General features: G+C 43.5%; 1 protein-coding gene and 1 non-coding gene across 3 annotated transcripts in view; both read right to left on the bottom strand.

Annotated features, from left to right (window-relative positions):
• Window positions 1–4,689: 4,689 nt before the first annotated feature.
• LOC116912997 lies at window positions 4,690–4,821 on the bottom strand. The gene has a single exon (XR_004389560.1). It is a non-coding gene; the product is annotated as a small nucleolar RNA SNORA17 (small nucleolar RNA).
• A 16,256-nt stretch (window positions 4,822–21,077) lies between these two features.
• Pgm2 (phosphoglucomutase 2) overlaps window positions 21,078–24,678 on the bottom strand; it is a 37,443-nt gene continuing 33,842 nt past the window's right edge. The window contains exon 14 of one of the 2 annotated variants that reach the window (XM_032916176.1): window positions 21,078–21,372. In XM_032916176.1, coding sequence (XP_032772067.1) covers window positions 21,270–21,372 — 103 coding nt within the window. In that variant the 3' untranslated portion in view covers window positions 21,078–21,269. The remainder of the gene's footprint in view (window positions 21,373–24,678) is intronic. The other variant, XM_032916177.1, reaches the window with a different exon arrangement.

Below are 24,678 nucleotides of genomic sequence, written 5' to 3'. Positions count from 1 at the left end.
AAGAGAGAAAAATATATATAAATAAAATAAAAATAAGATAAATTGAAGACGGGCTGGAGAGATGGCTCAGAGGTTAAGAGCACTGACTGCTCTTCCCGAGGTCCTGAGTTCAAATCCCAGCAACCACATGGTGGCTCACAACCATCTGCAATGATATCCAATGCCCTCATCTGGTGTGTCTGAAGAAAGCAACAGTGTACCACATACATAGAATAAATAAATCTTTAAAAAAAAAAAAGATAAATTGAAGACAAACAACCCTGACATGATATTATGGGACAGAGAGCCTCCATTGATGTCTTCTGTTGACCACCGACTGCTGGGCACTGCAACCTATGCGGAAGTTTGTTTCCTCAGTGAGACTCATTTGGAAAAAACTACATTTTCTTTTGTAAATGGTTATCAATTAGAGATACTTCTGGGCTAGAGATAAGGGTATGTGGCCACTCCTTCTTTTAGCACTAGGACCATGTCTGGTGCAGTCTTGTGCAGGCCCCATGCAGGCCCTGGGTCTCGGTGTGAGTTCATATGTCTTTGGGTTCCTATATGCATCGAGCCTCTTCATTTAGAAGGCCTTGTTTTCTTAGTGTTTTCTGTCCCCTTCGGCTCTTACATTCTTTCTGTTTCCTCTTCTGCAAACCCGTCCTTGAGCCCTGAGGAGAGAGATTTGGTGGAGGCCTCCCTCTTAGGGCTGAGTGTTCCAAGGACTCTCACTCTCTGCCTAATGTCTGGCTGTTGGTTCCATATTTGTTCCCATCTGCTGCAGGAGGAAGCTTCTCTGATGCTGGTGAGCAAAGCGCTGCTCTATGAGGACAGCAGAATATGATCAGGAGCCATTTCATTGGTATGGTTTTGTTGTTTGTTCGTTTGTTTGCTTGCTTAGAACAGTAGTGTTTGGTTTTATCCTAGGTCTCTGGGCTATCATCAGGTTCTTGGTTGCCCAAGCAGTATCGAGTATGGGTTCCATTTTGTGAAGTTGAACCTTAAGTCAAATCAGTTATCTGTTGGTTACTCCCACAAGTTTTGTGCCACCATTACATGATTATGTTTATCTTGCAAGCAGGACCTCATTTAGATTAAAGTGTTTGCGATTAGGTTGGTGCTTATGTTTCTCTTTTGGAAGTATGCAGGGTAGTCTCCTGTACCATAGATGTCAGCATGTTGGGGGTGAGGCACTGGCTTAACATCTCCATGTTGACTTATGTAGACATTGTGGAGGACAACCTATAGTCTAGGCAACAGCCTGGGTTGTTTGGGGGTTCCCATGGGAACCCTTTGGCCAACAACTCAATTAGGTGTAACCAAGTCAGGGAATTGGAAGCTTCATTTAGTCATAGGGGTTCTCCAGTTGGGGCTCTGTCTCCCCAGTATTTGATGATTTCATTTAGGTCCCCTTTATATATGTATATATTTTATAAAGCTTCTACTGTAGTAAGATTCCTTCCTCTTCTCTCCTCTTGTCTCCCCATTTGAGCCTCTTGTTCCAATGTTCATCCATCTATCCATCCATCCATCCATCCATCCATCCATCCATCCATGACTTTCTATTCTATTTTATTTCCCATTCTTAGGGAGATCTGTCCCTCCTTTATACCTTAATCTAACCGTAACCTCTGTGGTTCTAGGGATCATAACTTGGTTATCATTGATTTAAGAACTAACATCCTCGGGGTTGGGGATTTAGCTCAGTGGTAGAGCGCTTGCCTAGGAAGCGCAAGGCCCTGGGTTCGGTCCCCAGCTCTGAAAAAAAGAACCAAAAAAAAAAAAAAAAAAAAAGAACTAACATCCTCATATACATGAATACATCATATTCTTTCTGGGTCAGGAACTACCTCCTGTTTCCATTTATTTCCCTGCAAATACCATTTTTTTAACAGCTCATTGTGTGAATGAACCACATTTTTTTTCTATTCATCTGTTGAGGAACGGCTAAATTATTAGCAATTTCTGACTATTATGAATAGAGCAGCAACGAATATGATTGAGCAAGTGTCTGTGACAGGATGAAGTGTTCTTTGAGTATATGCCCAAGAGTGGTATAGCTGTTTCTTTTTTTTTTAAAGATTTTCAAACTTTTTATTGGTTCTTTTTGAACTTCACATTGTGCACCCCAATCCCACTCATTTCCCCCTCCCTTTGTACCCACCCATGAAACCTTTCCCTCAACAGAGAAAAAAAATCTTTATTTTTTATTTTTTATTTTTTTATTTTTTATCTTTATTCACTTGAGTATTTCTTATTTACATTTTGATTGTTATTCCCCTTCCCAGTTTCCGGGCCAACATCCCCTTAACCCTTCCCCCTCCCCTTCTATGTGTTTTCCCTTCCCCATCCTCCCCCCATTACCACCCTCCTCCCAACAATCACATTCACTGGGGGTTCAGTCTTGGCAGGGCCAAGGGCTTCCCCTGCCACTGGTGCCTTTACTAGGCTATTCATTGCTACCTATGAGGTTGGAGCCCAGGGTCAGTCCATGTATAGTCTTTGGGTAGTGGCTTAGTCCCTGGAAGCTCTGGTTGGTTGGCATTGTTGTTCATATGGTGTCTCAAGCCCCTTCAAGCTCTTCCAGTCCAGAGGGGGAAAAAAATCTTGTTGTGGAAGCTGTAGTATACCACAGTGTGTCCCACAGTATGTCCTTTTGTTCACATTTCTTTGCTTGCAGATGTTCTGCAATGACTCATTGGTGTGGTATGAAGCCTCTGGCTTCCGCTACTCTATAGATACCGGAACTTCATTGGGGCTCCTCTCAGATGTCTTGTTGTTGCACTGTGTCATGGAGATACTGTAGTTTTGCATCTGTAAAACCAGCCCCTTCATGCATTCCAGCAATTCACTGATGGAGTAGGTGTTGGGGTGGACCAATTGAAAGCCATAGATCCAGACCTGAGAGGAATCAGAGATGGTCAGCCTACTGGCTCTCATGCTCTCATGCCCTTGGGGCTGGCTTACCAGAAACCCCTGCAACCAGGACCTGCTGCCCAGGTGAGATGCAGGGCCTGTTCTCCTGAATACTGCAGCCATGAGGGACATGGCCAGTTCTCCCACTCTCGTGACCCTGGGGCCAGCTTTCCAATCTGGATAAGGGAGGTGAAAAGAGTGTTTCTCCCTCAACTGCACCACCGACCGGCAGACAAGAGGCAAAGTCAGCTCTCCTTTGTGGCTGTCTCATCAGCAAGTCCACATCCAGGGCCAGCTCTATATGCTGCCCAGGCAAGGTACAGGGCCTGCTCTTCTGAGTGCGCAGCAGTTGAGGAACAGGACTAGCTCTCTTGTCTCATGACCCTAGTGCCAGCTCTACCACCTGCCCTAGGTCCAAGGGACCAGGGTAGAGGACACTGCAACATGGCAGACAAGAGGCAGGACCAGCTCTCCCCCACCACCAGGGTCAGTTTCACTGTGCTGCCCAGATGAAGCACAGGGCCTGCTTCCCTGAGCACTGAACCAGGTCAAGGGAAGGGACAACTCTCCTATACTCATAACCCCATCGTGGCCAGCTCTCCCGCCCACCTCTGGTGGCAAGGGCAAAAGAGAGGAGAGGGGATCTCTCCCTTGACAACACACCACACAGCAGACAAGAAACTGGGCCGGCTCTCCCACACTCATGACCTCCAGACCAGCTAACCCACACTCCCCACATCTAGGGCCAGTTCTACTGTGTTGTCCAGCTGAGGTGCAGGGCCTGCTCTTCTGAGTGTTTCATCTGATAGAGGGCAGGGCCAGCTCTTTTGCTCTTGTGACCCCAGGGCCAGGTCTCCTGCCTGCCACAGGTGATGAGGGACAAGGGGTGAGGGGGTTATCTCTCATCCATGCTACCACAGGGAGATGGGTGGTAGGCTCAGTTCTTCCATGCTTGCATCCTTGGGGCTGGCTAACCCACAACTCCAACAATGTATGGGACCTGATCTCCCAATCACTGTGACTGGTTCTCCTGCTCTCCTGCCTCTGGGGCCAGCCTCCCCACAATGCCCCGGGTGAGGGATGGGTCCAGTTCTGCACAGCCCTCAGATATCAACATGTCCCCAGTGGCAGCCCAGACCAGGACTTTCTGACCTGCCTGACCTTCGGTGGTAACAGATCTCTGCTGCTGCAGATCCACAGACCCAGATGTGGCTCCCAGTGTCAGTACAGGCCAAGACCCCACCATGGTCCCAGGTGGCATCACTGGCTACTCACATCAGGCTGTTCCTCACTACCCTATAGTCTCCAGTTCTGCCTCTCTTCACTGTGCTCACATCCTTTTGTTTCTTTCTCCTCCATTTCTCCACCACTTACTTGATCCTCTTAGTGGCTCCCAGAGACTCTGGGGTAATTTCTGGAGTGCTCTGTCTCATGTACGCATTACAATACCAGGTGGGGTCATCTTGAGCATGGTCTGCCCCCTCCCTCATTCCCAAGACCTGGGGTGCACCAGATTGATATTTATTTCAGGCAAACTCTCTGTCTGTGCCCCACGGTGCTGTTCAGACTCACTCCTCTACTGGACCACCCGAGTGTCTGTCTGTCTTGGGCTCACTTCTGCCTGGAGCCCATGGCCCCAGGTGAGGTTGTTTTAGTCTCTGGCTTGCTTCCTGTCCTGGGAGCCTGTCCAGGGCTGCCTGGCATTGGAGTAGTGGTCATCTGAGGCTAGCTCCCTGTCCAGGCCATCTAGCACCAGACTGGTGGTGTTCTCAGGTTCGCTTTTTTTTAGGGACTGTTAGGCTACTGACCATTCAGATGTTCACAGGTCAGAACAGCCTCTGTAGACATAGCCTCTGTCATTTCTGCCACCTACTAATGCTCATGTGACCTAGCAGCCATATCTGCAATGGCCCTAGAGTCAGGAGTGTAGCTGGATTTGAAGGTGGATGGATGGGTTCCCATCTTCCTGAAGAACTACCCCACTGGTTTTCACAGTGTATGAGTTTGCAGTCCCGGAGCAGTGGACTTTATTGTTCACTGCCCAGGGGCAGATGTGCTTCACGTTCAAGGTTATCACTCTTGCTCTCAAGTCTCCAGTGTGCCTTGAAATGGCTGAGGTCTAAGATGAATGGTCCACTTTTCCCATAGTAACTCCAGCTTAGGAAATCCTAACAGACCTAGTAAGCTTGCCTGCCCTTCAATGCAGAGAGAGCAAGTCATCCATTATCTTATATATTTGATTGTGAGCCTAGCCTTTAACGGCTGAGCCATCTCTCTAGCCCGTCATCCATTATCTTAAACACTAAAGTGATCTGCCATTGCCTGGAGGGTGAGGTTACCCTTTTTCCAAGCTGTTGTCTGTACAGACATCCTTGAAAAGATGATCCATGAAAGAGTGCCATCAGTGTCTGTGGTGGTGTGAATAGGAACGGCTCCCATAGACTCCTGTGTTGAATGCTTGGCCATAGGGAGTGGCATTATTAGGAGGCATGGCCTTGTTTGAGTAGGTGTGGCCTTGCCGGAGGAGGTGAGTCACAGTGGAGTTGGGCTTTGAGGTTATATATGTTCAATATACACTCAGTGTGACAGTCTTCTGCTGGTTGTCGATCAAGATGTAGAACTCTCAGCTCCATCTCCAGCACCATGTTGGCCTGCACCTGCCGTGCTTCTCACCATGATGAAAATGGACTGAACCTCTGAAACTCTAAGCCAGCCCCATGGATATGCTTTCTCTTATAAGAGTTGACATGATCATGGTGTCCCTTCAAAGCAACAGAAACCCTAAGGCAGTGCCTTCACTCAGAACATAGAAGGCAAAAGCCCAGAAAACTGCCTCTAAACACTTACTTGCCTGCTCTTACCCCTGTGTCCTTTACTTTGGCCTACTTTGTCCATCTGAATTTTCAGTTGACTTTGTATAGTTTGTGGGATAGTATTACATTGCTAAATATCAATTGTGATTTATGTTTTTATGCATTAAATGCATTTTTATTTTAAAAAATATAGATAGTATCTTAGTTTTAATAAGTAGATGAGGACTGGAGATCTGGCTCAGCAGTTAGGAGCACTTGCCCAGATTCAGTTCCCAGCACTATGTGGTGACTCACAACCACCTGTCAATCCACTTCCAAGGGATCTGACACCCTATTCTGACCTCATGGGCCACTACATACATGCAGGCAGAATACTCACACACATATACTTCTTTTTAAATGATTTATTTATTTATTATATATGAGTACACTGTAGCTGTCTCAGATACACCAGAAAAGGGCACCAGATCTCATTACAGATGGTTGTGAGCCACCATGTGGTTGCTGGGATTTGAACTCAGGACCTCTGGAAGAGCAATCAGTGCTCTTAACCACTGAGCCATCTCTCCAGCCCACACATATACATTTTAAGTTATTAGTAATTAGTTCTAATTAGTAACTAGAATTGTAAATGTGCAAAGCAATTGTCTTTGAAAATAAATAAACCAATTCTAACAATAAGACAATGAAATCCTTGGAATCCAGCAGAAGCAGACACAGAAACCGATTTGCAATAGTGTTTCTGCAATGCAAGGCACAAAAGATGTTTACAAGTGAAACAACTTACACACACTAAAAAACAACTCACTCCTGCAGAGCAACATGAAGAATCACCACAATGAGACACCAGTGTGTAAGAAGGATTTTTTTAAAAAGAACATTTAAAGATTGATTATACAGAAACATGCAGGGTGCGGGGCACAGCACCAGTGGGAACCATAAGGATGGAATGAAACATCAAGAAAAGAAAGGGAAGATTTAGAAAAAGAGAAAAAAAGATTTTTAAAAATTATTTGTCCTAGATAGCTTTAACTGTCAACTTAACTCAGCCTGGAGTCACCTGAGATGGAGTTGCTCAGATGAGGCTTGTCTGTTGGGGGTTGTCTTGATTGTTAATTGGTACAGAATGGCCCATTCCACTGCCTGTAAGTGGTAGCATTCTCTGGGAAGATAGATGGCCCTAAGCTGATGCAGAAAGCAAGCTAACTGAATCCATGTTCTGAGCCAATCAAACATTCCAAGCAGCTTCTTCTTCTTTTCTTCTTCTTCTTCTTCTTCTTCTTCTTCTTCTTCTTCTTCTTCTTCTTCTTCTTCTTCTTCTTCTTCTTCTTCTTCTTCTTCTTCTCCTCCTCCTCCTCCTCCTCCTCCTCCTCCTCCTCCTCCTCCTCCTCCTCCTCCTCCTCCTCCTCCTCCTCTTCCTCCTCCTCCTCCTCCCCCTCCTCCTCCCTCCTCCCTCTTCTTCCTCCTTCTCTTCTTCCTCTTGTTCCTCCTCATCCCCCTCTTCTTTCTCCTTTTCCTCCTCCTCTTCCACCTCCTCTTCCTCCTCTCCTCTTCCTCCTCTTCCTCCTCTCCTCTTCATCCTTCTCCTTTTCCTCCTCCTCCTCTTCTTCTTGTCTCTTCCTCCTCCTCTTTTGTTTCTTCTCCTCTTCTTCTTCCTCCTCTTCTTCTTCCTCAAGACAAGGTCTCTCTCTCTCTCCAAAGCTCTGGCCACCCTGAAATGCACTGTGTGGACCAAGCTGGCCTTGAACTCAGAAATTCATCTCTTCTGTATCCTGAGTGCTGGGATTAAAGATATATCTGTTCATATCCAGACTTCTCCATGGTTTCTGCTTCAAGTTGCTGTTGAGTTTCTACACTGACGTCCTCCAGTGACAGACTGTTAACTATAAAAACTGAAATAAACCCTTCCCTCCCCTAAGTTACAGTGGGCAGAGTGTTAATTACAGTGATAGAGATGAAATGAAACATTGAAATTAATAGAATATAAGACAAAATTCAAAATTCAGAGAGGAGAGAAAGAGAGAGCGAGAGAGAGAGAGAGAGAGAGAGAGAGAGATTAGGAAAATAGAAGACAGTGCTGAGGAAATCTAATAGCCTGAGATGAAGAAATGCAGACCAGCATTTAAAATGGGCACAATGAAACTGCAAAATACTAATAGTAGAACAGGCCAGAAACAGTCCAACATGAGCATATGACTGCCAGGCTGTGCCCTGCCTTGCTGCTGGGGTACCTAGAGTGCAGGCAGCAAGCAGAGGCAGGGAGAACGAAGTTCATAAATGATGGCCCTCAGTTTGCCTTCCAGGAGTGGGAAACCATGGAATCTGGGATGATTGCTGTGTTTCCCAGTCTCCTGTGTACCTGGGTGCTGCTGGGAGTAGCTGGGAGTAGCTGGGAGTAGCTGGGAGTCCCAAATGGGGTTTCCAGTCTACTCAGGGCATCCACACACCAGGCAGGAAGGGGAAGGCAGGACCTGAGACAGGCAGAACCAGTTTGATTTCAAGTGTCAAGAGTGTTGAGGGGCTAGAAGAGAGAACTTCTGCAGGAAGCCACCCTCCCAAACACCACGGTGATTCAGTCTTTGTTTGTTCAAACTGTTGTATTTGATGGCAGGCGTGAGTGCATACACCTTACTCAGGGTTAACCAAGGGGTTAAATGCCTTTTGTGATGCTCAGGAAAGGAAGCTCATTTGTTGAGTACTCTGGGCCTATCTAAATGCCTCATTGGCATAGAGATTTTGAGATTAACAGGGTCTGAGCTCACTCAACCTTATCAGTTTTTCTGTCTGGTGGCACAGTTCTCTTGCCCCACATATAACCCAGTCTCACTTATATGAGTTCACAAATAGGCAAAACTACTTTGCCAAAAACAGTTAATGCCTCAAGCAAATAAGGGAGGGTTCCGACTGGGTGGAAAAATGGGGTATGCCAGGAATGTCCCCCATCTTCATGGATATATCAGAAAACTGTGCCGTGAGTCTGTGATCCTTACCGTACACATATCCAAAAGTGTGTGTGTTAACATTGCAGTGCCAGGGAAAATAAACATCAGCCCAACACACCTTCCTAACAAAGTAGGATCAATAAATGTGGGTGACTAAAGACATTTTCAGACCAAGATGAAAATGGCCTCTAAACTATGTGCTTCAGCAAGTGTGCAATGGAGAACCCGTGATAGGAACTAGATGCATTCACTTCCAGAAATGAAGACATTGAGGCACTCTAAAAATGAAGTAGATGATCACGCAGGGACGCACAGAGACAGGTAAAGACACAGGACATGGTTACAGTTTGCACTGCTGACGTTTGAAATAGCACAGATGAAAAAAAAAATCAGAGCTCAGTAAGGGAATTGATTGATTTGAGTTATGAGGCAAGGGAAACTTATTTCGGTAGGAGGCAGGTCTTCCACCATTAGCAACTGCAGAATGTTGGTGCGTTTGTAACAATGAACAGGGATTGCTCAATAACTTCCTCTCAGGGAAGGAGACAGTGAATAACATCAGGACACAAAACATGGTCACAATTGCCTGGTAAAACAATGGGGAAAGACTTCTACCATTTAACCAAAACAAATCAAGCTGAAAGCATTCATCCCATGATTGCTGTATGCCCTTGAAGCTGATGAAGAAGACTCTATTAATGTATGGACTATGTATAAGGATAAAGATAATTTGCTATGTGCCTTCCGTATCCTTTGAACTGTTTGTCTTTTGAATTTATTGCATAAAATAAACATTAAAACAATACAAGTCTTGTTGAGGTGGAGGCTAGAGATAACAACTTTGCATTGGTTAAGAAAGAATAGATGTTCAGATTTAAAGAGATTTGGGGCTGATAACCCAACTGGTAGAGTAATGTTTGTCTTGCAAACATAAAGATCTGAGCTGGATTCTACAAAACCCATGTGAAAAACTTCGCATGCTTGTAACCCCAGCAGAAGATGTTTAGGCAGAAACAGGCATATTCGGGAGGCTACCTGACAAACTCCAGGCCAATAAGAGGGTCTTGTTGTATATGCTTGGCCCATGGAGTGGCACTATTAGGAGGTGTGGCCCTGTTGGAGTAGGTGTATCTTTGTGTGCATCAGTTTTAAGAGCATCATCCTAGCTGCCTGGAAGTCACTCTTCTCCTAGAGGTCTAAAGATGAAAATGTAGGACTCTCAGCAACTCCTGCACCATGCCTACCTAGATGCTGCCAAGCTCCCATCTTGATGATAATGAGCTGAACCTCTGAACTTGTTAGCCAGCCCCAATTAAATGTTGTTCTTAAAAGATACCTTGATTATGGTATCTGTTCACAGCAGCAAAACCCTAACTGAAACACTTGTCGAAAAATAAGGTGGATGAGAAAAAGAAAAAGAAATAAGAAAAGACAAAACAAAAAAACCAAACTGGGTGGTGGTAGCACATACCTTTTATCAGGGTGCTCAAAAGGAGGAGGCAGGGGGATTTCCGTGAGTTTGAGGCCAGTCTGATGGTCTACAGAGTATTCCAGGACAGTCAGAGTTACAGAAAAATGTTGTCTTAAAAAAGAAAAGAAAAGAAAAAGACATGAACGAGGTGGATAACACCTGAAGATTGACAGCTGATTGTCCTCTGGCCTCTATAATCATGGTCATACATGCATGTAGGCGTGCATACATATGATCCTGCACAAACAGAAGAGACAAAAGACGTAGCAAGCAACTACTAAAACAGTTGGACTTCTATATGCACTTAAAACAGTGCAGGAAACTAAGATGGGTAAAAGTTCTCTTGAGCATCTACCTGTGTGTGTGTGTGTGTGTGTGTGTGTGTGTGTGTGTGTGTGTGTGAGCACGAGCGCGCGCATGCATTACAGCATGTGAATAAGCCACAGTCACAAGTTTCTGTCACCAAGCTTGTGTCACTCCAGCTGCCAGGTCCTCCACATCATTTTGGATCATGTTCCCTGTGAGCCAAAATAAGTCTCTCTTCCCTTAAGTGGCCTAATATATAAATTTATTAAAAGCATTTCTATTTCCTTTTCTATGAACTATAATTCTTCACTTTTCTATTGCATTATTAATCTAACTTTTATGTTTATTTACTTTACACATATGGATGTGTTTCCTGCATGAGTATCTGTGTACTATGTCCATGCCTGGTGTACATAGAGGCCAGAAGGGCATTCAGTCCTCTTAGACAACACTGAGACATCTCTCCATCCCCATATTGGTTTTTATAAAAAAGATTTATTTATTTTATATAAGTACATTGTAGCTGTCTTCAGATACACCAGAAGAGGGCATCAGATCTCGTGACAGATGGTTGTGAGCCACCATGTGGTTGCTGGGATTTGAACTCAGGACCTCTGGAAGAGCAGTCAGTGCTCTTAACCACTGAGCCATCTCTCCAGCCCCCCTCCATTATTGTTTTTTAAAAATCATTTTATATACATATATGCATATATATGTGTGTGTGTGTGTGTGTGTGTGTGTGTGTGTGTGTGTGCTGGTTTTGTGTGTCAACTCAACACAAGCTGGAGTTATCACAGAGAAAGGAGCCTCAGTTGAGGAACTGCCTCCATGAGACCCAGCTGCAAGGTGTTTTTTCAACTAGTGATCAAGTGGGGGGGGGAGACCCAGTCCATTGTGGGTGGTGCCATCCCTGGACTGGTAGTCTTGGGTTCTTTAAGAAAGCAAGCTGAGCAAGCCAGGGAAGCAAACCAGTAAGTAACATCCCTCCATGTCCTCTGTATCAGCTCCTGCTTCCTGACCTGCTTGAGTTCCAATCCTGACCTCTGGTGATGAACAGCAATGTGAATGTGTCAACTGAATAAACCCTTTCCTCCCTAACTTGCTTCTTGGTCATGATGTTTGTGTAGGAATAAAAACCCTGACTAAGACAATACAGAAAATATTCTTTTACATTAGGATGATAAGTCTTTGCCTATGATGCAGGTTACAAATATTTTTCTCTGGTTTGCTGCAGAAGATTTTGAAATTTTTTCAATTATTTTTGTTGTGATGTGAGACCTTTCCCACTACAAGACTGTACTGGAATTATTATTTACTTTCTCCTATTGCTCCTGGAGTTCCCAGAAGAACATAATTATCCCAGGACAACTTCTATGTGTTAAGGGATAATAGTAAATGGGCATATTCATATGCCATACAGAAAACTTAATGTGAGGTCTACAGAGGTATTTCCATAGACAATCAACCTTCTCCTTAATCACTGATTAGTATCCTTTATGGTCAAAGCAAGTTTTATCCCATTTCTATTACAGAGGAAGACACATTTGAGATATGTAGAAATGTGTCTCACATCACACATTAGTAGTGTAATTGTAAATGAACAGTTTGGATGTAGCACCCCCGTTGTGAGCTGCCATGAGGGTACTGGGAATCAAACCTGAGTCCGCTGGAAGAGTAGCTAGTGTTCCTTATCTCTGAGTTAATGTTCCAGCTTTCTTTGTAGATGTTTCTAGAGTGTTGGGAATTAGTTCTAATACTTTGTCTTATTTTGGCCTGAGGGTCTCTGCCCCCAGATGCTTTTGATTGATAATAAAGAATTGCCATACAGCCAATGGCTGGGCAGGGAGATGGGGTGGGACTTTTAGATTGCACAGGCAAGGGATTGAGGGAGAAGAGAGAGATGGAGAATTGTCAGGACTCAAAGGAAGAGGGATCAGATTTAAGAGCTGCAGTAGAAAATTCATCCAGCAATGTAGGTGGAAAGGGAATGTGGCCCTTTTTTGGGGGGTAGAGTGCTGCCCAGAAGGTAACAGGGCAGCAAGGATAAAATATAGATTTAGAAGTTGTTAAACCAGGAATACCAGAGGGAAATGTGCGCTAGCCACAGGGAGGTTTAGAAGTTCCCAGACATTGAGTTAGTCAAGGCAAATCAAAATTAGCTGGTGTGTGTGTGTGTGTGTGTGTGTGTGTGTGTGTGTGTGTGTGTCTTTCATTCTCGAATCCAGAGAGCTCTTGGGTAGGTGCAGTGTGTTAGTGACCCTGGAGCCAAAGCAGTTTAACTAATTCACCACTATACTAGAGCAGGTCAAGTTGACAACTGAGGTTACTCATCATATCATCATTTTAGTTTCTCTCCAGTGAAAAGAGAAAGAGAAAGCTGACCTTCGCACATTGTTCATTGCTTTATTATTGTAAATATTGGAAGAATTGGAATAGATCTTTTAACTATGAGATATGAAAGCTGTTTCAGGCTGAGCTGTCCAGTGTGCTCCATTGGTGAGCAAATCCATATTATTTCAACATCTTTATTATCCCTTTGAATTTTTTTTACATTCACATAGTGTCATATTTGATAGTCTTCATCATTAGGACAATCAAGAGTTTCCCCAAATAAAATGCAATCATTGTCCATGAGTTTAGTAAATCAGCTTCATCTACAAGGTTAGGACACTCAATATATGTGTGCCCATACATGCATTACACACACACACACACACACACACACACACACACACACACACACACAAAGAGGGACAAACCCATCTTTACTTAAATCCCCTTGGTGCCTTACCAACAAAAATTGTGGTTACTATTGTGGGGTTCACTTCAGAGCACAAACCCTCTTAACGAAGGACACATCTTTCTGTGCCTTCTGGTTTTGTCACTGAAGCCATGCCTCCCCCAAAGCTATTGGGTTCTCCTACTTTGTTCACTATTTTCCTTTGCTGATCATCACCAGAACAAGGAAAATTTCCAAGTTTGTCCTAGAATCCCTATGTAACCAGGATAAAAGGAATCTCTAAGCACAGGGAAGGGTGTGGAGGCCAGAAAGATGCCCTAGGGCACCTGGAGTTATCTCCGGCTGACATCCATCTGTATCTCAAGTTCCAGGAAGAACCCAGTGCCCCCTCCTGGCCTCCACAGGCAATGAACACATGCATACATGGATACACGTGCAGGCAAAACACTTATGGACAGAAAATAAAAGTGGGCAAAATTTAAAAGCACAAAACAAAACACCATAGGACTGCGACAAATCACCTTCTTTGAAGAACTGAAACCCAACAGAGCTCTCTAAATGCAGTGAGCCCTCAATTGGGGTGATGTAAATTACTAAGGCTGTATGAGATAGTCCATTGACTATTTCTACCCCTTCTACAGAAAGCCTCCTTCCCTCAACTTACCTGCTGTGTAAGTCTGTCTATTATATCCATTGTGTGGCATGCAGCACCGGACATGTTGATTCATTCCTCTGTGTGTGTGTGTGTGTGTGAGTGTGTGATTTGTATGCATATATGCATATGTGTAGGTACATGTATGCCCATAGAAACCAGATGTTGATGTTTTAGTTAGGGTTTCTATTGCTGTAAAGAGACATCATGGGGTTGGGGATTTAGCTCAGTGGTAAAGCGCTTGCCTAGCAAGCACAAGGCCCTGGCTTCGGTCCCCAGCTCAGAAAAAAAAGAAAAGAAAAAAAAAAAAAGAGAGAGACATCATGACAAAGGCAACTCTTATAAAGGCAAACATTTAATTGGGGCATGGCTTATAGTTTCAGAGGTTTAGTCCATTATCATCAAGGCAGGAAGCATAGCAGCATTCAAGCAGGCATGGTGCTGGAGTTGCTGAGAATTCTACCTCTTGACTCAAAGGCAATCAGGAGGAGGCTCTGCTTCTATACTGGGTGGAGCTTAGGCATAGGAGACCTCAATAGTACTATTCCCTGTGGGCCAAGCATTGAAGCACATAAGTCTGTGGGGGCACAGTCAAGCCCCCACCGTTGATATCAGTGGTCTTTCTCAATCACCCTCTACCTTCTTTGTACAGACTGGCTGGCTACTGAACTCCCTAATCCCTCTGTTTCTACTCACCAATAGTGAGACTGCACACACACACAGCCATGCCTGGCTTTTTATGTGGGTACCACGGTTCCGAATTTAGGTCCTCATACTTGGACAGCAAGTATTTTACCCACTGAGCTATCTGCCCTGCACCTTATCCTTTCTTTTCAACTGAATTCTGTTGCCATTTACCTAGTCATTTTTTTAAATTATTTATTATTACTGTGTTTATTTATTATTACTGTGTTTGCATGAGTTATATGGGTACACAAGCTGCGACACTTATGCAAGGGGCAGAGGACAACATTGTACAGTCAGGTGTCTCCTTCCACCTTTACAGACTGAGCATCTTATTGGTCCAAGCTTTGTAAGAATAAGAACGACTAGAAATGGTATGAGCCTCTCTTACCCTCTGCTCCCTCACCCCGTTGTTGTCAGAAAGTCAAATCTGGGTCAACATGCTTCTTAAAGGACAAGACTGGCCACCAGGAAATGCAGAGCCCAGAAGAACAAGCAAAACACACCCAAAGAAATTAAGCAGTGAATGAAATCCAGTAGGGACAATGGTCAAGTTTGGTAGTCTGAGACAACAAATCACGATGAAGAATACATATTTCTATACTGGATGATTAATCAAATGCAGTGAGTGGTCAGTGCCTGAACCCTGATCCAGTAACGTGTAAATGAGACAAATGGTAAAGTCCCGTGGCTGACCGGGTCATTTTGCTGACATCAAACATATCAGCATTTTCAGGTGTGACAATGTATGACAGTGTGTGTGTGTGTGTGTGTGTGTGTGTGTGTGTGTGTGTGTGTGTGTGTGTACAAGTCCTTGTCTCTTAAGCACTAAAGTATTTAGAGGTCCAATGACAGGTCTGGGATTTGCTTCAGAAATCTTCTGTGGTAAAATGAGGTCATGAGACTGGCCAAGAACTGAGGTATGGCTATTGCCAAGGGTGGGTGCTAATAATTTGTTTTAAAATTCTCTGTAAGTATGTAAAGTGCATTCTCATGGGAAGAAAGGACAGGTAGAACCAAGACACTCAGACATTGACTGTTCTCCTCAGGGGTATGAGCATAGAATAAGAGGAAAGGGAAGGGCAGCGCGGACACTGAGGCAAGGGGGAACTGATTTGTGGCCAGGATACACTTGCTTCTATTAAGGCCATCTAGTGGGAAAGTCCAAGTAAGAAAATGCTGATGCCAATACTAGGACTTGGAAGGGAAATTTGGAACCCTAGAACATCAATAGCCAGAAACATCCAGAGGCTTGCCCGAGGACAGAAAACAGTAAAGGGTCCGAAAGGGAAATAGTGGAAGCCACTGGAACTCTAAGTCACAGGCTAACCTTAGCGTGTGGCCACATTTGACTGCTGGAACATTAAACCCAGGATCCCATATCAGAAACCACTCTATACTCCAATCATGCCATCTAGGGATTCTTGTTTCCAGTGAGGTAGACAGAGTATAGAACAGTGCATTAAAGGGTAATTGGGCTACCCATCTCTGTAACTTTCAACCCTAACTTCCCTTTGGAAATTACACAATGCCATGTTGAAATAGTTTCAACAGCTAGTAAGACCTACAGTTGGCTCCTGGGTTGGGTTCCCATCTCCATTCTGCATCAGGATTTGGCCAGATGCTAAAGTGGCTTCATCTGAGAGGTCACTTAGAGTTTGCTCCTCAAATTTCATCAAGGAACTAGCAAAGGAGCGGGAGGGAATCTTTCACATCCCTGATCCTGTTCTCCACTGTCTTGACCATGCCTGGATCGTGTTGGGGTTACTCAGGCGTCTGTTTTTGTTTTTATCTACAGACTGATATAGGCTCCTATCATGCATTGCTCCCATGGAGAAATCTGAAGACATGATGCTATTTCAAACCTTGAAACCCTCACATGCGGTGATGGGTATTTTTGGTTGACTACATCTGGGAATAAAGTAAAAACCCAAGCAGCTGGGCACACTCGTGAGGGAGTTTTAGTTAACTGGATCATTTGAAGTGGGAAGATACACCTTAAATCCAGATTACTGAGGTTGAAAGAGCCACCCTAAATCTGGGGCAACCTTCTTTTGGCAGCTTATATAAAGGACAAGGAAGAAGGGTGCTTCTGCTCTTTGCCTGCTCACTCTCATTCTCATTGGCCAAGTTCATATAAGCATGGATCATGAGAATTAGAGCTGTCTGTTCGTTCTGTTCCTTTAGAGAACGCACACTGATTTGTCTGCCATGAAGTTTTGGTGTTGGGAATTAAAACTAGGGCCTTGTGAGTGCTAGCTAAGCACTTTACCCACAGAGCTACATCCCTAGGCCTAAAGTCTTTCCATTAATGGTTGAACTAATACCTATTCTGGAAGACTGGAACAGAGGGGTTCAGAGACAGCTTTACCAGTTATGAGCCCTTCCTGTTTTTGCAGAGGCTCCAGGTTTGGTCCCCAGCACCTACATTGAGGCTCAAAACCACCTGGAACTCTATTTTCAGGGGATGAGATACCCTTTTATGGTTTCTAGAGGCACTGTGCACACATGGTGCACATACATATGTGTAGGCAGACATTCACATATAAGACTGTGTAAAATATTTTTAAAGAAAGAATGGAACAAAGAAAGGGTGGAGGAAAAAACATATAGAAATAGCTTCCCAGACTCACTTTGTTTTAGGTATAAATGTTACGTAGTTGAGTGTGACAGTTTTGATAGAGTCATGTTCAAAATGGGGTCTCACAAAACTGCATGCACAGTTCAGATAGTCCCAGACTGCACCGGGGCATGGGTGGGCATCACCTGTGTGCCTGCGAATTTCTCTTACTAGGCTACATGGGAGATCAGGGCTTATTGTCTTTATTGGTATCCAGAAAACTGCCCAGATTCTGGCAGGATTCAAACAGGCTTTGTCACTTGGCAGGCTCAAGTGACAAAGCCAGGATAAACAGGAGCCTCTGAGGACACTGTCGTTTAGGGTATGAAAATGTAATTTATATGCTATCTATTCGAAAGCTCTTCAGAGTAGGAGGCATGTATTAGTCTTGTCCCTTAACACATCTTTTAAAACCTCAGCTTCTACCCTCGATGAAATAGCAATTCTTTGCCTTAATAGCATCATAATTGGGATAAATCAATGAGATAAGTAAGTGAGAAGCACTCCAAATGGCTCTTTCTTGTTGATTTGTTTTTCAACTAGAAGCTGCTGGACAGTTACCAGAATTTAAAAGAAACTTCCCAAAGCTGCCAAGCTGTAACTCAGAAGTGCCCTGGAGAGGAGAATGGAATACAGAAAGGGGAAGCCATGGTTGTCTGAGTTACCAGCTTCCGGGTCCACTGTGACCTCTCGGCAGTGTGCAGCTACACGGTAGGGAGGAGAACTTTAGAGAAAGAGTAAGGAAGCCCAGAGTAGCAGAAAAAGCATGCTCAGGGGCTGGTTAGCATTCAAAAGAACAAGACAGGGGAGAAAGGGAGAGCCGCACCTTTCTGAGTCCAAAAGGAAGAGGTCCATCTCATAAAGGAAATTGATGATCGATACACCTCGATCTCACAAAGGAAAGAGTAACGGTTATTATTTTAGAGACCATAAACATGTAAGTTAATGGGCCCACATCTCCTCCTCAGGCACAATCTCTTAGACACAGTTTAGGTTGTTTGTTTTTAAAAATAGACCGCGAGGTCACATGGGGGCACCTTCCCCAGGAGGTTTTGAGACTGTAGGATGCAGTCCAGGGTGCTGTGACAGCTCTCAGTTCTGCCCACAGGCTGGGAGCCACTGTTTAGGTCCCACAGGTATCTGCCCAGCGTTTGCATGCCTCATGGTTCTGTCTTGTGTGTTCCTAACTTCACAGATGCTTCTAGTCATGTTCAGGCTCAGTAGAGTAGGAGCACAAGGCTGCCATTTGTGGTATGAAATACTTCCAAGTAAGACAGTTGACTGGAATAAAGGAAACAAAGGGAGGACGACTCGACTGCTCCTAAAGCATGAAGACTTTTATTACAGATATAAAGGAGAAAACAGAGGAAAGAGTCCAGGCTAAACATGGCCAGCAGACTAAAGTGGACCATGAGAGAAGAGAGGAGGAGGGAGAGCAAGAGAGAAGGCCTAGGCCAAGAAACCAGGGCAGACAAAATGGCTGAGTTATATAGGGATCAGCCTGGGGGAGAGAAGCAGAAGCCCAGTCCCTAGGAGGGAGAGATCTAAGGTAGGGTAGGGGTAAGAAAGGCTGGGAGGAGCCCCAGGTCCTGAGTAGGGCTGGGAGAGCTGGCCAGCATCAGATTTGATGTGTTAATAGGCACATCAGTTAGCCACTTGTGCCTGGCTTCTGAGACCTAACAGATTAGGTCTTATAAGGGAGCAGACTAAGCATTCTGTCATAGACCCATCAGTGATATATGGCGACAAATGCTCTTTATGGATTTCCACCTAAGTTAAAAACCTGCAACAAGAGAATGACCTCTGAGATCATAGAGTGAAATGTCTTCACTTTAAAAACAATGAAGTTGGAGGGGGTGGCCTTGTATCCTGAGCTTGATCCCCAGAACCCCAATGGTAGAAGAAAAACTCACTCTGCAAGTTGTCCTTTGATTGCCCACCCTTGCTCCTCCCCCTTTCTCTGTCTCTCTCTCTCTCACACACACATATCAGTGAAATAAAAACAAATTAGAAACTACAAAGTTATCACTTTGTGTTCATAAATTACATTAGACTCACTCTTGGTGTGGTACAGTCTGTGGTTTGGAGAAATACATGATATGTGTCTATCACAATGGAATGCAATAGAGGACTTTCGCTGTCCTAAAGCCTCCATCCTCTACCTGTTTATTCCTTCCTCCATGCCAATCTCCAGCAGTCACTGATTAGTTTACTATTTACACAGTTTGGGTGTTCATTTTCATCTGGTGTAACATGTGCACACTCTCGTGGAAGGGTGCTAAGTGTGGAGTTAGATGTGCACAGAGGCAAGGAGTCTAGGTACATCTCTGTATGTTCCTCTCAATTTTAAAACTGTCCTTAGAAATATTTTAACACACACACACACACACACACACACACACACACACACACACACACACACACACACAAAATCAAAGCTTTGTGTGGTTAAGCAAACTGGCCAAGGTCGCTGAGCTACCCCATAGCAGGTCAAGTTGGAAACTTGGGAGCATTGTTTCAAAGCATGGGCAGATGTGTATCATGCAGTGATGTTACTGTATATTCTGTAGTAACAGGAGGAAGAAATACTATAGCATGCTAATTCTTAGAAATCCAGGTGACAGGGGATGGAATGGGGATGAGGGTATGTATACCCCTCAAGTTTCCTATGAGGGTTTTTCACCCACCTTGAATCTTGTCTATGTCTTTGCTGATGCTGAGCTCTGGGTTTGGGAAACTGCCCTCAGAGGTTGGTCCTTCACCAAGAATTTCCTGCCTGTGACATTCCTCTGAGCAGACAGAAGCCCTCCCCAGCTTTCTACACTACTTGAAAAAAAAACCTTGTGACAGCAGCAGAAAGCAGAGTGACAGCCACCCACTAGACTGTGAACCCTGTCCCAGCAAGACTGGGTCTCTACCAGCTTCATACTTTCAGACAGACTCTGATGACGTACGTCACCCCTAAAACTGCTGGTAGACAGATTTGCAGATATTCCTCCCAGTGCTTGCTGCCTCAGGACCAAAGTTTGCATTAAATTTTGCTAGACTAAATGAACAATAAACCAATAATGTTTCAAGCTGAAAATTCTGAGTTGTTTGTCCTGCCCAACCCCGCACCCAACCCCAACCAGAGTTTCTCAGTGTAGCCCTGGCTATCCTAGAACTAGAGATCCACCTGCCTCTCCCTTCTGAGGGATTAAAGTTGTGCACCACCAACTGCTGACCAACCACTGACCAGCCATGAGTTGTTTGGTTTTAACGATTAGAGAGACAACACCAATTTCAACACAAACGCAGTGTCAATGCTAAATAACTCTCACCTCAAAAGCAGTAAGAGTTTAGTCAGGAGCCAATATGAGTGATCATGGCCCAGGAACATGGGTTCCTGTTACCCTAGATACCATGCTCCACATAGAATTGGTTACATGGGCTTTTATTTATTACAGAACACATGAATGTCATAAGTGAAGGCATTTACCAAATGCCTTGGTGGGGACTACAGGGCAGTCTCTGCCATAGGTCTGTGTGCTAGCTGATAACTTGCTTCACTTTTGGATGGGTAGAAGCTACACGTTTGTTAAGGAGACATTCTGAAGCTTATCCCAACAGCCAAAAAGAAGATGTTAGATCAGGACATAGCTTAGGAGGCAAAGCTTATCTGCTTTGATAGTGGTTTGTTTACATAACTAGTTCTAGGCAAGCCAGGGATACACAGTGAGACCCTGCCTCAACCCCGCCTCAAACACACACACACACACACACACTCACACACACACACACACACACACACACACACACACACACACACGGATGTGAAGGACTAGTGAGAGGGCTAAGGACAAATGATTTGGTACTGTATTTGTAACATTCTAACTCCCCACAAATAAAATTTGAATACGTGCATAATATTATTAAAACTAAAGTCTTAGGTTAAAAAAATAGATCTTAGTAGCCTATTTGATTTATTTTATTTTACTTTATAAGTAACTGGCAGAAACACAGGAATAAATATTTCTATAAAGTGGCTATCCTAGAAATACTTGTGACGATTATCTGAATCATTTGGTCCTAAAAAATATTGCTTTAAAAATCAAGTTCAGCCTAATTGGAGGTAAATTTAATCATATCCAGCACTGGAATATTTTATTCTGCTTTTGGCTGTAGGTTATACTTTTGTGGCTGGAAAAAATGTTCTTCAATGGCACCGACTAGCTCATCTAGTTCTCTTTTCAGCTGCTCCGGATCACTGAAAAATATAAGGGGGGAAACGGAGATTAATGGATAATATTCCAATGCAAAAAAAGAACATATATTAGATATTTTTTGAGACAGTGTCTGTGGTGGTTTGAATATGCTTGGCTCAGGGAGTAGCACTATTGGGAGGCCCGGACTTGTTGGAGAAAGTGTGTCACTATGGTGGTGGGCTTTGAGAGACCTTCCTCCTAGAAGGGCAGTCTGCTCCTGGCTTCTTTTGGATGAAGATGTAGAACTCTCAGCTGCTCCAGTGCCATGTCTGCCTGGACACTGCTGTGTTTCCTGCCTTGATAATGGATTGAACCTCTGAACTATAAGCCAGCCCCAGTTAAATGTTTATAAGAGTTTCCTTGGTCATGGTGTCTCTCTCCCTGGGTTAGCCTCAAACTTACATGTAGAATAGACTGGCCTGAAACTCACAGAGACCCAGCTGTCTCTGCCTCCTGAAGGCTGAGAGAGAGGTATGCAGTAGCATGTCTGGCCTTGATTCTCTTTTGAGGTATTTGACTCTTTTTTGTTATGTATCCCAGGCTGTCTTTGAAGTCAGCTTCCTGAGTGCTGGAATTAGGGGCTGCAAATATGAGCCACTACTCCCTACTTTCGAAACAAAATTAAAAATTTAAAACAAGTGTGTGGGTTTTAAAGATTTAATTAATTAATTATTTTAACTTTTAGTTATGTGTATATGTGTATGTCAATGCAGGTGCCTTCGGAGCTGGCATTACGTGTGGTTGTGAGTCACCCAGCACTGGTGTGAGGAAAGGAATTAGGATCTCCTGCAAGAGCCTTTCACACTTTTAATCACTGACCCAATCTCTCCAGTCCCTCCACTATGTATTTTAAAATACTCTACTTCATGGCTGGAGGGATGCTTGGTGGTTAAGAGCCCTGGCTGCTCTTCCAGAGGTCCCTAGTTTAATTTCCACAGCGGCTCACAACTGTCTGTAATTTCAGTTGCAAGGGATCTGACACACAGACACATGGGCAAAATACCAATGCATATAAAAATAAAAATAAATCTATCATTAAGGAAATGCTTCCTTCGTGGACCTAGAAAATTAAACTTCAAGGGTGTGGAATTCAGAAAACAAACAAACAAACAAAACCCAAGACCAAAACAAAACAAATGCTCGCACAAAAACAGAACTCTATGGTCTTTTGAGTGAAAACACACATGTTGACTTAGAGGAGGGGAAAGTCCCAGTAGACAATCAATATGTATTTTGTTCCCTAAAGGTTTTCTAACCCAAGATCTCCACAAAAAAAATTACTTACTCTTCTCCTACGGCTTTTAAAGAACCACAGTTTTAGTCCTAGCATCCCCAGAGGATGACACTGTGTACCCAATATCGCAGAGGAAACATTCCTGATTTCCTTTGTGCTTCAATCCTGCTCTGCTTTAACATCACCTTTGTAAAGTCCGCAGTCTCCCTGGCTGGCTGTTTCCTTCCTTTCCTTTGTGCCTGTGCTGCTTTTTTTTTTTTTTTTTTTTTTAATTTTTTTTTTTTTATTTTTCTTGGATATTTTATGTATTTACATTTCAAATGTTATCCCCCTGCTTCTGTGAGGATGCTCCAACTCCCACCCACCCACTCCCACCTCAGCGCCCTGGCATTCCTCTACACTGGGGAAATGAGCCTTCACAGGACCAAGGGCTTTTCCTCCTATTGATGCTGGACAATGCCATCCTCTGCTACATATTCGGCTGCAGTCATGGGACCCTCCATGTGTACTCTTTGGTTGGTGGTTTAGTCCCTGGGAGCTCTGGTGGGGTCTGGTTGCTTTTAAAACCACTCCAGCAAAAAAAAAAAAAAAAAAAAAAAAAAAAACCACTCCAGCCAATGGGGAAAAGATGGTCACACTTCCGGTGTCCGTGTGCTTGCTCTTCTGAATACACCCTTGTGATTAAGAGTCAAGTTTGCCTTGGCAGCCACTTTAGTTGGAGTGGCTGTCTCTTTTTCTGTGCCCAAACTTCCTTCCTAGGTCAAAGCACATAGCAGGAAATGGGAGTTACAGTGTTGAAACTTTATCGCACATCACAAAAAAAAAAAAAAAAAAAAAAAAAGAAGGAAGGAAAAACTCATAAAACAAATAAAACAAAAACCTAAACCTAAAACCAAACAACCATACTAAACTAAAGTATAAAACAAATCTAGGAAAATTGGTCCCTTTAAGAAAGGCAGGCTTTGAAGCATATATGTGTACATAGCAGACCCCCGAATGTAAGCAATGACATAAGCCTGCTTGCCAATGAAATGGATTTGCAGCAGCTTCTAGAGTCTAATGTGAGTTTATGCAGCTGAGTTTGGAAATTAACCCTTCACACACTTCTATTATGTCATTCTTGGCTACCTGACTCACAGGCAGTTTATCCGAAAGGAAATGAAAAATTTTGCAATAGGTTAAGATCATTTTGACATTGTGATGGCAATTCTATAATTAAGGTAACCAATTCTGGCTCTACGACTTATGTACCCTTGGACCAGTGGCGTGGGCTCTCTAAGACCCATATTCTTCATCTGTAAATCTGGGATAGAGACTTTACTTTCTCCAGAGAGTTATTGTGTATATTTAGATATACTATATAAAGCAATTAGCCCAGAACCTGGCCCAAAGACCTCAATAAAAAGAGCTATCATTAGAATTATTTTTATTCCTATTAGCAACATATATAGTAAATCCATAATTCATACATAGTAAGCATATATAGTAAATTCATGAATGCATCTAAATTATGCTACTCTCTTTGTTTTCCATAAATGTGCTTTGAAAAAAATAATTCTCTGGAAGGCAAATATGGTCATAATTAGTTAAAACTGGAGCCTAAAATAACCTCAGTGAATTTGCCAATTACCAATTTTTTTATAAATATTTAGTTCCCAAGCATGACACATCTGCATATTGATTCCTTTGCTCATCGAGTTAATGTTTCCATGGGTCATGTTTAATGTGTATTGGGCACTAGTACTACTCTATAGGATTTAGTGATGTGATTATTACTAAAAATAAAGTTTGATCTTAGCATTTATTCTCCTATCCAATCCTAAATGACCCACTTTGAAATGAAAAGTGTGATATTGCTGAATAATATTTTAAAGACAAGGACACACTGCAAGGCTATGGAAACTTGGGTTAGTAATCAATCCTTATTTCTTAAGTTTAAATTCAGTGTGTCACATTATGGAAATGGATATTGAAGTGTCTTTCACAATCAGGCAGCAACGCCCCTCTAACCAGGCCAAAAATCTATGTAAAATAAATGCCAAGAGAAGCAATCCCAGTTCTCAATGCAATTCCA

This window comes from Rattus rattus, chromosome 11 (genome assembly GCF_011064425.1).
Source record: "Rattus rattus isolate New Zealand chromosome 11, Rrattus_CSIRO_v1, whole genome shotgun sequence".
Classification (NCBI taxonomy): domain Eukaryota; kingdom Metazoa; phylum Chordata; class Mammalia; order Rodentia; family Muridae; genus Rattus; species Rattus rattus.
This window is presented reverse-complemented; position numbering and strand designations above follow the sequence as displayed.